Here is a 13,081-nt window from a genome sequence, read left to right as displayed (position 1 = left end):
CGGGGCCTTGCCCTAGTCCCTCTCCTGGGCCAGCAACCTCCAGTTGTCTGCCACAGGTGAAAATACATCCTGTAGATGTGAGTATTTGCTATGTACCTGCCACTATGTTTTTGAAGAGGGCTATTTATTCTTAATTTTAAAAGCTGTAGAATTAAACATTTTACGTTTCTCCTGCTAAACATAAGTTGCCCCTTCACTCCTTGTTACTATCTGCTCTATCCTGCTGCAAGCTGATTGTCCTGACAGAAGAAAACGGAGATGAGCCTCCGTGTTGCATTCATGTTCACAAATTAGATAAAACCTGGCTGGTTCCGCTGTAGCTCTCAGGACGGATTTGCCTGCAGATATGCAGTCTCTGAGCTGTGACTCGGATGATTTTATGAGAATTAAAATGATATGGCGTTTCTTTGTCTTTCCTCACGTTCCTTTTATGAGCCTTGAGGTTAGTCATTCATTCCTGCAATGCTCTCCCCAGCTCACTTGGTTAATAAGGAAAAAAAAGAAAAGTCCAGTCCTCTCCAGTATTTAGCTTAGAAGCTTAGTTTTATTTTACGTCTCTTGGTGCTCCTGTCCAGGGTCTAGCCTTCATGTGACTGCACACTGGTTTCTGTCCTTTCTGTTGACAACTTCCTATTGCAGCTCTACAGTCTTGTGCCTTTGACAGGTTGATGATGAGGTTTTCGTCGTAAATCCAGAAGCCACCAGAACTAAGAACATCTGCGTTTGTTTGTCTGACACGGCAGTCCCCACCTCCTTTTTCTGCTGGCCTGTTGCAGTTTCTCATGAGAACTTCTGTCCGTGTCATTCACGGGTTTTCTTCTCCCTGCAGGTTTTGCATGCAGAAGTGTGTCCGTCTGGTGCCTGGAGTCACGCTGGATCTGATAGAAAAGTGAGTATGATTTTCAGGCTCTCGCAGCTTTCTGGAGCTGACAGGATTCTTCTCCTTTTCCCACTCGGATCTCAGGGGTGCTTTACTGTCAGCATAGGGACGTCCTCTTTCATGTAGATGTGTCTTTTGTTCTCTAGTTAAGGCTCTGTTTGTGATTTATACTGGTGCCTAGTGTAAAACGGGCCACATTAACAGAGAAATAATAAGCTTATTTTTTGGAACATCTGAAAATACTCCAGACTCTAAGCCAAAGCAAAAACCCATCGCTACACGTACGAATCATTTCTGCTTTCCTGACTGAAATGGCTGGATCGCAGCTTAGATTTACCTTATTTATTTTGTAGCTTTTCATTCTGCCTGCCACCCATTTTCCCATCTCAGGGCGTACTGATTCCAGATGGTGAATGATGAAACACCCAGGTTCAGCGAGGAGATGTCCTTTGGGGAGCCTTTTTAAAAATCACACTTGCCTCCCGTAGTCCTTGCGGGCCCATGGACCCACTTGTCTGCCTCCAGTTTTGAATCTCTTTGGATCTGAAATAATATCTCATGACTCTAAACTTGACCTGCATATTTTTGTTTATTTGTTTATATGTGCATTTGACTGACTCATCTTAAGTTATTCTCATTCATCTAGGCAGTATGAGAAAATTATGGGTTGTTTAAAACCCCATGTCTTCTAAAATTAACATACAAGATAATTGTCTTCCACATCTTGGTATACAAAACTATGTATTAAAATAGCTAAGGCCTGAATTTATTAAATTAAATAGGAAAAGAAGAGCTACTTGTAAGTTTCTCTCCTAGAAAAGTGCTTGCCTTGTATATACAGGAAAATGTACAAGGCTGTTATGCCTAAATGTCCACCAGTAGTACCATGAGATCAACGGGGCGCGTCCATAGCAGAGCACTCACCATGTGGCAGGTGAGCAAACAACCACTATGCTGGGGTGACTGGGGCTGTCCACCAGATGTGTTGTGAGAGGAGAGATACACACTGTAGAACGCCGAGAGTGTTTTCCAAACAAGGCACACTCTGTGTGTGTAAATGCACGTGAAAAGCGGCACGATACAATACATGTGGGGTTCACTCTGGGTAGGAAAGTGGAATTTGGAAAAATGAGAGGGACAAGCAGCGTTAAGGGACTTTGACTTTTTTCTGTCTTATTTAATTTTTTTTTTTACAAAAGTGTCATCATGTAAAATACATGTCCAGGTAAATTTAAGAGAAAGAATCAATAACATATAATGAGGACATCTGCAAACAATTCACTGCAAGTAGTTTCTCTTAGATTTTGAACAAATGTCTAAGGAAATCCTGTGACGGGTCTCTGCATTTGTCTGCTTTAGACGCTTTGGTTCACAGCACAATGGGATAACTGTGACCAGAAAGAATCAGTGCAACACTGATCGGTGCCAGCAAGGTAAAGAAAAGCTTTGGCTGTCCCTCAGCCCCAGAGTAGGTCTTGGTGATCACAACCCCCCACTCCAGATGGCAGTGAATCAGAATCCTCTGTTGGAAAGGTGAGGCTGGCCCAGGCAGGGGTGTGAGCTCCAGGTTATCAGTAGGTTGAGGGCACCAGCTCTGAGGTCGTGGGGAGCTTTGCAGGGCATGACTGAGGACCGGCAGGTCAGCTGTATTCAGAGAGCTTACTGTGTTACTCCTCAGGCCACACAACTGGAAAGTCACTTGGCCCAGCTCAGACACAGCAGGAAAAGCAGGGCGTACAGAGCATGGGGGTGGCAGTAGGCTGAGCACACATGGTTGGCCTGGTGTTCACAGTGATCACTTACAGTGCAGATTTCAGGCTCTCGTTCCACGTGTCACCAACGTCCTCCCCTCAGTAGGTGGTCTGATGCGTACAAGTTACCAGTTGTCCACTAGCTGCTTTTAGAAGTTGTTTATGGCACACCTGTGCATCCCGGGCACACATTTGCTAATTCTCTGCAAATGGTCATCGATGAAAGAGCCTCTGCTGACCTCGACAACCTGGAGTTGTCCACATGGTGCCTCGTCCTCTTCCTGTCTGCTCTGTGCTCTTCCTGCTCATGGTGCTGGTGGGACATGGGGTCAGCATGGCAGACGAGGGCTGAGCGACATAGGTTTAATGTGTCCGCTCTTAAAGACTCTCCCAGCTTACCCAAGTCCCAGGCAGATGTTCACAACTCCCGCCTGGGCAGGCATGGGCTCAGGTTGCTGAGGTTCTAAGCCAGGCCACCGAGGGATATGATGCAGACACCTCAAGGCAGTACTGGGGCTTAGAAAGCCACTGGCAAATGCTAGACTGATAGCATGTAACTGGGAAACATCACATGGAAAAGAGTTTTACAAATAAGAAAAGACGAGACAAAATGATCTGTCATGTCCATCAGTCTGCTTTGGTGCCTTGGCGAGACTGCAGTTTTGCAAAGCTGTTTTCTTAGAACTCTACTTTCCAATCATTGCTGTGGTCCTTCTTTTGGGTTTTTATTTCCCCATCCATTTCCTGAATTATAGAACTCTGTATTACTTATGCTATATACAGGTATTGTCACATGTACACATACACACTGTATAGATATAATTTCTTAAGTAAACCATATCCACTGAAATTTCAGCCAAGTTACCTTTTATTGTAAGTAGGTTGCTTCTGTTGGTTTGAATAAGTTCTTGATTCTTTTTTTTTTTTGCCTGTTTGACTCTTTCCAGAGTTTCCTCTAAATGTGGACAGGGTTGTGTTATCCCTTCCCCATTGGCAAGGGCAGCAACTGTGCCCAGATCCCCTGCCCGCATGCTGCACAGCCTCCCAGCACTCCATGCAGATGGCCCAGGAGTGTGCCGTCCCCTCCTGGCCACTGCAGATGAGACTCTGCTCATGTTTATCGAGCCACATGGACTCAGACAAACAGCATCACATGTTCTGAGACTCCAGAGGAAGAAAAAAAGAGCTATTAAAAATCACCTAGTAATTAAAAAAAATTTTTTTTAAGTTATTAATCAAACCCCCTTATTTGACTGAAAGGGAACCTGGCATTTATTTCCATTCAGCAGAGTGACATTTTCTGCCTGATAAGTGGCAGGACCAGCCAGGAGGATGGTCTCTGAACAGCCCTTCTGTGGTCTTGCTCACCATACAGAGGTCCTCCTTTGACCAAAATGTTGGTGTCAGGACAACCACCTCCTTTTCCTTTCCCTTTCTGAAACTTAAAATGGGCACAGCACGGGCCGGCCCCGTGGCACACTCGGGAGAGTGTGGCGCTGGGAGAGCAGCGATGTTCCCGCCGCGGGTTCGGATCCTATATAGGACTGGCTGGTGTGCTCACTGGCTGAGCGCGGTGCGGGCGACCCCACACAAAGGGTTGCGATCCCCTTACCGGTCACGAAAAAGACAAAAAAAAAAAAAAAAATGGGCACAGCACCATGGCATCCTAAGCATGGTCCACAAAAAAGAGAAATCGGCAAATGTTTACTCCATGAAAAATACTCCTAGTAAGTGAAAAGACAAGCTGCTGACTTGGATACAATATTTGCAAATCACATACCTGACAAAGGACACTCGTATGCAGAACGTAGTAGGAAATATCAGAACTCAAAAACAACAGACATAAAACCCAATGAAAAAGTGGGTGAAACACATGAAGAGACACTTCACATAAGAGGACTTAAGGGTGGCAGATGTGCACATGAAGAGGTTCTCAAAGTCACCACCCATGCGGCCAGCAGCCAAAAAATCACAAGGAGGTAAGTTCAAGTCAAAACCGCTGTGGGATGTCACTGCGTGCCTGCTAGAGCAGATGGAGTTCCAGACTGACCACGCCAGGTGCTGGAGAGGGAGCCCAAGTGCTGGGAAGGCAGAGAGGCACAGCCACTCCTGAGGAGTTCGGCAGCTGCTCCTTTTTTTTTGGAAGCTGGCCAATCTGGGGATCCAAACCCTCAACCTTGATCTTGATGTTAACAACACCGTGCTCTAACCAGCTGAGCTAACCAGTTATACATTTCCTTGTAACTTACCCTGTGGCCCAGCGGACCTCCTGCATACATGCCCTGGAGGAGTGGAAGCTTCTGTTCACACAGAATCCCATACATGGTGTTTATAGAGCTCTATTCATCATCACCCCAAACATGGAGTAGTCAAAGGTCCTTCATGGCATGAATGAATAAACAGACAGGTGCATCCGTACGATGGGCACTGTCAACAAGAAAATGGAGCAGACTTTTGATACACACAAACATTCCCAGAAACATTGTGCCGAGTGAAAGAAGCCAGTCTCCAAGAGTGGCATACAGTCCAATTCCATTTCTGTGATATTCTAAAAAAGTATAGTGTCGGAGAACAGATCAGTGGTCGCCAGGAGTCAGAAGTGTGAAGAGGGTGTGAAGCGGGCTGGCAGGAGGGAGTTTGGGGGTGATGGACTGTTCCATTTCCTGATTGCAGTGTGGTTTCACCAATCTATACGTGTGTTATAACCCATAGAACTGTACACCAAAAAAGTCATTTTGCTATATGACCAGTTAAATAAAATTAATATGTAATGTGGGGGAGTAAAAAGAAACACCAGAAGAGAGTGTAGGCCAACATAACTAAAGCACGGCAGGGTGGCCACTGCCGTGGACAGCAGGTGACTCTCCCAAGAAGTAAGGGGTGTAAAGACGCTGGAGAGTCTGGAAGTGTCACCATCCATCCCCTGCTTCATGGTCAGCAGGAGGTCGCTCTTCGTTCCAAAGCCACCTCCTCCCCAGCTCTTGTCACAGCTGGGAGCAGTGGGGTTGTGGTCTTTAACCAGCACCCTATGATACACATTCACCTGAGAGTCATCTTCCTGGCCACAGGAGTAAGCCACACTGGAGCAGAGGCACTGCCTACCAGCCCAGGTAGCGCAAGTGGTTCTTTTTAAAAATTTCCAAGTAGCTAATGTTTCAAGAAGCCCAGAATAATTCAAAATATATAAATTTTTGAGCAGTTGAGAGATCTTAATAAAAACACTTGTACAGTATTGGCAAAGCTGTCATCGTGGGTGCTGGGTGAGGTTTTGGAGATCCTGTGTCAGGTGACGCTCCCCCTTGTCCCTGCTCACTATGAGTGCCTTTTCCAAGAGAGATGGGAGTCCGGGTTCCTTGAGTCTTGTGTACATTAAAACTGACCGAGGGCATCTGTCAGCCTGACTTCCATGCAGCATTCGCTCCCTAGGGAGGAGGTGCACTGCTGTCCCTCCCAGGCCCGACGTGGCATTCACGTGCAGAGCCGGAGCCTGCACAGGTGTACAGTGCAGCTCTGTGAGTCAGCTGGATGCAGGCTAACTGGTAGGACAACTTGTGTTTAATTGCATTTGTAGGAACAGACAGAAGTGGGTTAATTTCCTAAATGTTTAATTTCCTAAATGGAAGGACGCCTTGTGCTTGAGGGTCCTGGAATATTAATCCCTTTCTGGGGCTTCTCACTGCTCAAAAGAGATGGGCTTTGAGTTATCTTTGGTGGCTCCATCACCCAGGGGAAAAGGGGTGACAAATCCGTGGGAGGCAGAGCAACAAATGGTGCCCCATGTGAGGAGATTCTGGGTCCACGGATTGGAGACCGACCTGCCAAGCCTTGGAAAGGAAAATAAAGAGTACTTCTGCCAGTCACCCCGATAAAAGGGGGGGCCTCGACAAAAGAGGGGAAAGGAAAAGAGGACGTCCACTCATCCCGTGAAAACAGAGGTTCCCGTCAAGAGGGAAGTCCCCATCGAAAGGGGAGGCCTCGACAAAAGAGGTGAAGGAAAAAGAGGACGTCTACTCACCTCGTCAAGAGGGAAATCCCAGATATAATTTAAAACTTTGGATATAAGATAGCATGTCTCATTTCCAATTTGCTGATCCCTCTTTTATGTTGGCATCGCTGCTGCTTCATCCTGCTGTTCATCTTCCCCCCCGACGTGGGGCACAGACCATCTGGGAAAGGTCCTTCCCTGTCCAGCTAGCTCAGTCAGTAGAGCATGGGACTCTTAATCCCAGCAACGTGCGACAGATCACTGAAAGAAAGTGAGCCGAGATGCTTCTTTCTATCATCACCTGAGAAAGAGCCTTCCCAACACCGAGAGATTTATACAAGAAAAAAAGTAAGACCTTTTCAATCAAGATATTGATCACCAATGCTTTTATGAGGAATGCCTTGATCATAAAGGGAGAAATAACGTCTTCTCTGCAAAAGCAGTTCTCTAAATTTTCCTGGCCTTAAAGAGGGTGTTTGCAACTTGGATGAGACATCCTATTCTTAAGCAAAAGACTTGTAATTGATCAAAAATTTTACATAAGACTAGACACTCTGAAAACAGTAATGTCCTGGACAGATTAACATTAACAAGCTCTGGACTCAGAATCAACTATTTTGCGACTTTTCCGGAGTTTCAACAGTTGGTAATCACACCTAATTCACAGCACCTGGATTGACGCCACTGCAGCCTCCCTGAAAGATGATGACATTATCTGTCCTCGCCTGAAGTAAATTAAAAGGACTTGCCATGCTAAATGATACTAACTCTGCCTTAACAAAATGCTTTTCTTAACTATGCAAACCTGATCTATAGCTCTTGGTTTTTCTTTTAAATAAATAAACAGGGGGGGAGTTGTAGAGGATTCATAAAGCAAATGTACCTCAGAGGGCCTGGTTTTCCAAAGCCTTGCAGTTTCAAATACTGACCTTACAAAGGACAGGAAATTTCCCCCAGAGCATTGAGTCTCTGTTGCAGGATAAGAATCATAACTCAGCAAGGCTGCTGGTTCTAAGACAGACAAGTTACTAATTGATATGTAAAGTTACTAAAAAGCTGCTAGAGGGAAAAGGAATTTCGGCTATATCAAGCCTTTGTTAGTGGATCACTTAATTGCCTAACAGAATGTCATCTGACTTGTTTTTACTGAATGTTACCAGCTTCTATGGTAAAACTTGTAAAATTGTACTTAGCAAAACCCCACCTATGTCTCTTCCTGTAACTTCTTGGTCTGGAGAATAAATGCAGGAAGAGAAAAAAAAAAAGGAACAGACAGAAGTGGACTCTCCTGCTCAACTCCTTGTTCTGTTCTGGTCGTATCTGTTCTTCATTTTGTTTTTGGCAGCTGGCCTGTACAGGGATCCTAGCCCATGACCTTGGTGTTATAAGGCTGCACTCCAGTCGCTGAGACCACCAGCCAGCCCCTTATTTATTCTTTGGCAGTTCATTATTTGAACAGAATTATAAGCACTACAGATGGGGAGGGCACCCACAATAAAGCACCTGAGAGAGCATGCGTGTGACGTCCAAGCAGTGGTGTTACGGAGGGATTTTGTGATGGATGTATGTCAGGAACCTTCTTGTAACACATGAGTATCATGTTAGCTGGGGTCGAACGTGATCTGCTATTGATTTTTGCTATTTTTAAGGATTCTGAATCCTTAAATTTTACATACAGTTTTATTCTTTCATTTTAGCTGACTGCGTGGATGTTTCTTGCCCCTGGGAACACCTCTGTCACCACTAAGCTTGAGGACAACTGTAGTTCCATGTCCCACCTGACTCGTGCGACGTTTTGTATGTGACAGGGAGAGTAGTAAGCACACATTTTGGGTCTTGTTTCCTTCAAGCTTAACGACCTGCAGAAAATAAAAACCTGTCTAGCTCACACTCTGTCCACCCTTTTCTCTGCCCAGGGGCCCTTGTTCTGCACACATGAAGGACAGTCCTGAGCACAGCCTGATGTGGTCGTGCTGAGGCCAGGCTGCAGGTGCCTGCCCAGCCTTGGCCCAGTGGCACAGCTCGGCAGGCATGTGTCCTGTGCCCACATGTTTTTGCCCACTACTCTCTTGAAGCTGTCCTTCTGCAACGTCCGGCCCTTAGTGTGCAAGGTCTTGAAGGCCAGAGCTCTCTAGGATGGAGCCTCACAATGTCACGTTGCGCTGAGTGATGACGTACTGTCCTGCAGAGTACACAGCAGGTGACCTCTTGGCCAAGGAGACCCCAGCAGCACCTCAGGACCCACATGCGGTGGGTTTGGTGGCTGAGTGCCCTTAGCAAGGCATAGATTTTGCTCCTTGGCTTCCTCATTGTCTTCATGACATTGAAATGCCACAGCAGCCCTTTCTGCCACCAGACGGGCAGAAATCCATCCTGAATTAGGTCATTATCCTCTTCTTCACCGTCACTGGAGAAATCGGGGAGTTTCTTGTTTGAGAATTGCTGCATGATGATTTGGTATGAATGTGGTTTGTGTCACGCAGCTGCCTTGGTGCAGCCATTCCAAAGCAAGGCTCCTTGGGACATCAAATATCATCCCCTACCCAGCTCTTGCCACCTTTGTCAGATGTACAAAATGTATTGTTTAGGGTCTCAACACCAGACTAGAGGGAAGATGTGGCAGTGTGTGTATGATTATTTAGCAATCTTTAAGCTAGGGATAGAATTTGTTTTCTAATTAACCTGCTGTGTCTGGCAGTAAATTATAGAGAACCTTGCTCAAGCGACCCCCCAGTTTCTAATTATCTGCACTAACCTAGCAGCCTGACGAGTAAGCCTGTTGCTGCTGCAGTACATATTTATGTTCTGAGTCCTCTGGGAGTGTGGCAGTAAGATCCATGCTTCGAAATTAAGGGACATTTTTCAGCCCCGAAACAAAATAATGAAACGCTTAAACAGTGCTAGAAATATTAGGGGACTCAGAAAGCTACAGGGAATCCGAAAGGTGTTGAACCTGTTCCACGAAGCTGTTCGTTGGTATTCTGATCACTGGAGGCTCAGAGCGTACCAAAAAATTATTCATGATTAACATCGATGGTGTAAACAGCATATTTTAAGTTGCTAACAATCCAGCTTCTGGAATAAGATGAGTCGTTGTGTCCTGCTTCTCCAGAAGCTCAAATAGCACATTGGCCCATTTCGCACAGGAGCAGCAGGCTTGAAAGTGAGAGCCCTGAATTTTGGATTTGATTCAGGCTTTGAAACTTTAAGCATTTTTGTTACCTTATCTCTGGTTTCCATCTGTAAGAATTCTGGTCTCCTCTGAGTCCTGGGGATGCAGTGAGGAAAACGTAAGAAGACACGTGAGCTTTTGCTGGAGAATACATACATGGCAATCTATGATTCTTCTGGTCAAGAACTAGGAGTAACAAGAACACGTGACATTTACTGGGCACCTGATATGTGTCAGGTACTGTATTAAAGGCTCTACATACATTACCTCTTAATCTTTGCTAGAGCCCTTCGAAGGTAGGTGCTGTGGTTATCTACCTTTGAAAAGATGGGGAAACCGTGGCGCAGCAGAGGGTCTGCGTGGGGCCGCGCCCACGTCACAGGTACAGTAGCCGTGATTAGAATTTACTCCACTGGTGAGTCAGAGTCATACACATGGATTATGTTAGAAAGGAAAACTATCTAAAGATACCAGTCTTGATTCAAAGATTACCTTTCTTTCTAACATAAATATATCTGCTGATTGAAGGTAAAAAATCAGTAATTCATTAACATTTGCCAGTCACTGATAAGATGAATAATGAGGCACTAGAAGCTAATTTAGAAATAAAGTGGGAAAAACAAGACCTCCATAGATTGCACAGCAGAAAGAATGTGAGTATTGGGCGGAGTTGTGGGGACGCTATGACACGATGGGGGAGCAGCTCTTCCCCCCGCAGCAAGAGTGGCATCCATCAGCGCTGCCTGGCACCTCTGCTCCAATCCATCTATGGGCAGAAGGGAAAACAAGGGGCACTGGCTCCCCTTTGTGTTCGACACACACCCCCCAGCAAGGCCTCCATCGTTTGTCCTGATAGGCGAGTGTGGGGTCGCTCGGTTCTGAGATGAGACCGTGGACACATCACCAGGGTGCCGGGGGGCACCCACACACTGCATGGAGAGCTTCCGTTTCCTTCCCAGTGGTACCGACATCCTGGCCTTTGTCATCAAAACAAAGGCCTTCCCAGCACAGCACGGTGCATGTCAACATCTGTGGCACTAATCTCGCCTCCTGGCCAGTGAGGTGCCCTGGGTGGTTCCTAGTGTCCTGAGGAAAACGTGTGCTGGGAGTCTCTAATGGGGACACCCTTGCTGCACGGAGGTGCGGGGTGCAGGAGGTACGGGGTGCACGTCGTTCTGATGGTGGCTTTTCTTATTTAAAGGTAGGCTCCCAGGTGGTGAGAGAGGAAAAGACCATGGTGAGGCTGAGCACACACTTCGTGGGTCACCCTCGGGCTGTCCTTTCTTGTGGCGACACTTGCTCTTGTGTAGGAACCGTCTCTTGCGGGTTGCTCAGTGCCTGCGGTCTGAGAGCTGAGGCCTGCTGTGCCCCACTTTTGTACTTGCCTGTGCAGACATGTTTTCTCTCCTTTCTCAGGCTACCTTTTTTTAAAAACAGTTTTTTGAGAGTTTGTCGTTGAAGGTGAATCTGCCCCCGAGTGGTGGGGTTCTGAGTCTGCTCTTGCCTGCTGTAGTCATGCTGTTTGATTGTGGTCACTGTGTCGTGTGGCCTCTGCAGAGAAAGAGCTCACCTGCTCTCATCCGAGTATTTCATCTTCTGACTGTGTGTGAGACGCCAGTGTGTGAGAGGACACCTCATGTTCCAAGCTTAAAGGCACTTAGCGAACCGTGCGTTTGTTTCCTGCACCAGTCATTCGTTCATTCAGCAAATGTATGTTGAGGACTTGCTGTGTGCCAGGTTCTGTTCTAGGCTCTGGATAGTAACAGGACACTTGAAGTCTTGCTCTCATTGAATTTACGTTCTAATCAAGGGACAGAAACATCAAAACATAAATAACAAAAATATAAGATTACCAAGAGTGCTATATGGTGATATGAAATAGTGGCTGGTTCTTTGAGCAGCCAGGTAAGGCCTGTCTGAAGGGTAACACTTACACTGAGATCCACCTGGCCAGAAGGAGCCAGCTGAGGCTGGGGGAAGCATTCCCGACAGGAGCCCTGCAGACTCTGAGTCGAGCATAGGCTTGGATGGTATCCGAGTGTGGTTCAGTATTCACAGTCAACACACTCATCTGGGAGCACTCCGTGAGTCCACAGTGGCCTCTGAGTCTGACTTAGATCACTGCATCCAATGGGAAACTGAGGTACCTGGTAGTTTGGGCATTACCTAAGTTAAATGTTTTGCTTTGTGAATCAGTGTCTGTTAAGAGCAGCAGCCACCAAAGGGAGCAGTGGCACAAGGACTGGCTGACGGCTTCTGTTGGCAAGAGGACGCTTGGGGGGACCCGGCAGCCAGCGGGAGGGCTGTCTTGTTCTTAACTGAGATCTTTAAGCTTATTTCCATGATGATGACCCAAACAGATGTGGCGTGGCCATGTATTGCATGTCCCATAGGTATTGTGCAAGACCAGAATGCACCTTCTAAAACATGAGGGATTGTTGTGCTAAAGACAGTTTCTTCACTGTCTTTGATGCAGGAGAGCTCTTTGTTCCCCCTCTAATTGCCTGAAAGCAGGACACAGATTTACGAAGACATAGGCATCCCTCTCCCTTTCTACCACAGAGAGCGAAGGTCAGCCTCTGGAGATGACTTTGGGCCCTCATGGTCCTGGAGATGGCACCCGAGGAATGGACATGAAGCAGCTTTGCTAACCAGACTTCATCTGCCAGCTATTGGCCTTCTAGCTTCCCCCCCCCCCCCCGAGACTCAAAGTCCTTGTCCTTTGTCTTGTCACTTCTCCAGTGTCAAGCTAGGGCTGGGTCTGGAGCTCACAGATCCCTCAAGCCCATTCCAGACTGGGTCACAAACATTTCACATGCCAGGCTGGGTCGCCAGACCCCTCACACACAGGTCTATGAGCTAGGCAACCAGAAAACAGGTCCTTGGAAGCCGTAGGTTCGAGAGCACGGCTGTGTGCGCAGAGGCCGCCCGAGGCAGACGCCAGTCAAGCCATGCAGGCGCACCAACTCCACCCACACACACACAACCTGCTTGCAAAGACCACCCCCAACCTGCCCCAAGGCAAGGGAGCCTGAAAAACTATTCTATTTTCCCAACATCCAGAAAGCTACATAAGCTGGAACTGAGATCTGTCAGTCTTTTTTTTTTTTTTTTTTTTTAAAGATGACCGGTAAGGGGATCTTAACCCTTGACTTGGTGTTGTCAGCACCACGCTCACCCAGTGAGCAAACCGACCATCCCTATATGGGATCCGAACCCGTGGCCTTGATGTTATCAGCACCACACTCTCCTGAGTGAGCCACAGGCCGGCCCAAGACCTGTCTCTCTTTGAG

General features: G+C 46.9%; 1 protein-coding gene across 1 annotated transcript in view; it reads left to right on the top strand.

The window, feature by feature from the left end:
• Positions 1 to 13,081, top strand: part of LOC103596746 (regulatory-associated protein of mTOR-like) — a 144,175-nt gene that overhangs the window by 74,612 nt on the left and 56,482 nt on the right. Inside the window, exon 3 of the mRNA XM_008580441.1 lies at positions 830 to 889. Coding sequence (XP_008578663.1) covers positions 830 to 889 — 60 coding nt within the window. The remainder of the gene's footprint in view (positions 1 to 829; positions 890 to 13,081) is intronic.

This window comes from Galeopterus variegatus, unplaced genomic scaffold (genome assembly GCF_000696425.1).
Source record: "Galeopterus variegatus unplaced genomic scaffold, G_variegatus-3.0.2 Scaffold2096, whole genome shotgun sequence".
Taxonomy (NCBI): Eukaryota; Metazoa; Chordata; class Mammalia; order Dermoptera; family Cynocephalidae; genus Galeopterus; species Galeopterus variegatus.
The sequence above is the reverse complement of the archived record's forward strand: the minus strand, read 5'-3'. Positions and strand labels throughout refer to the sequence as shown.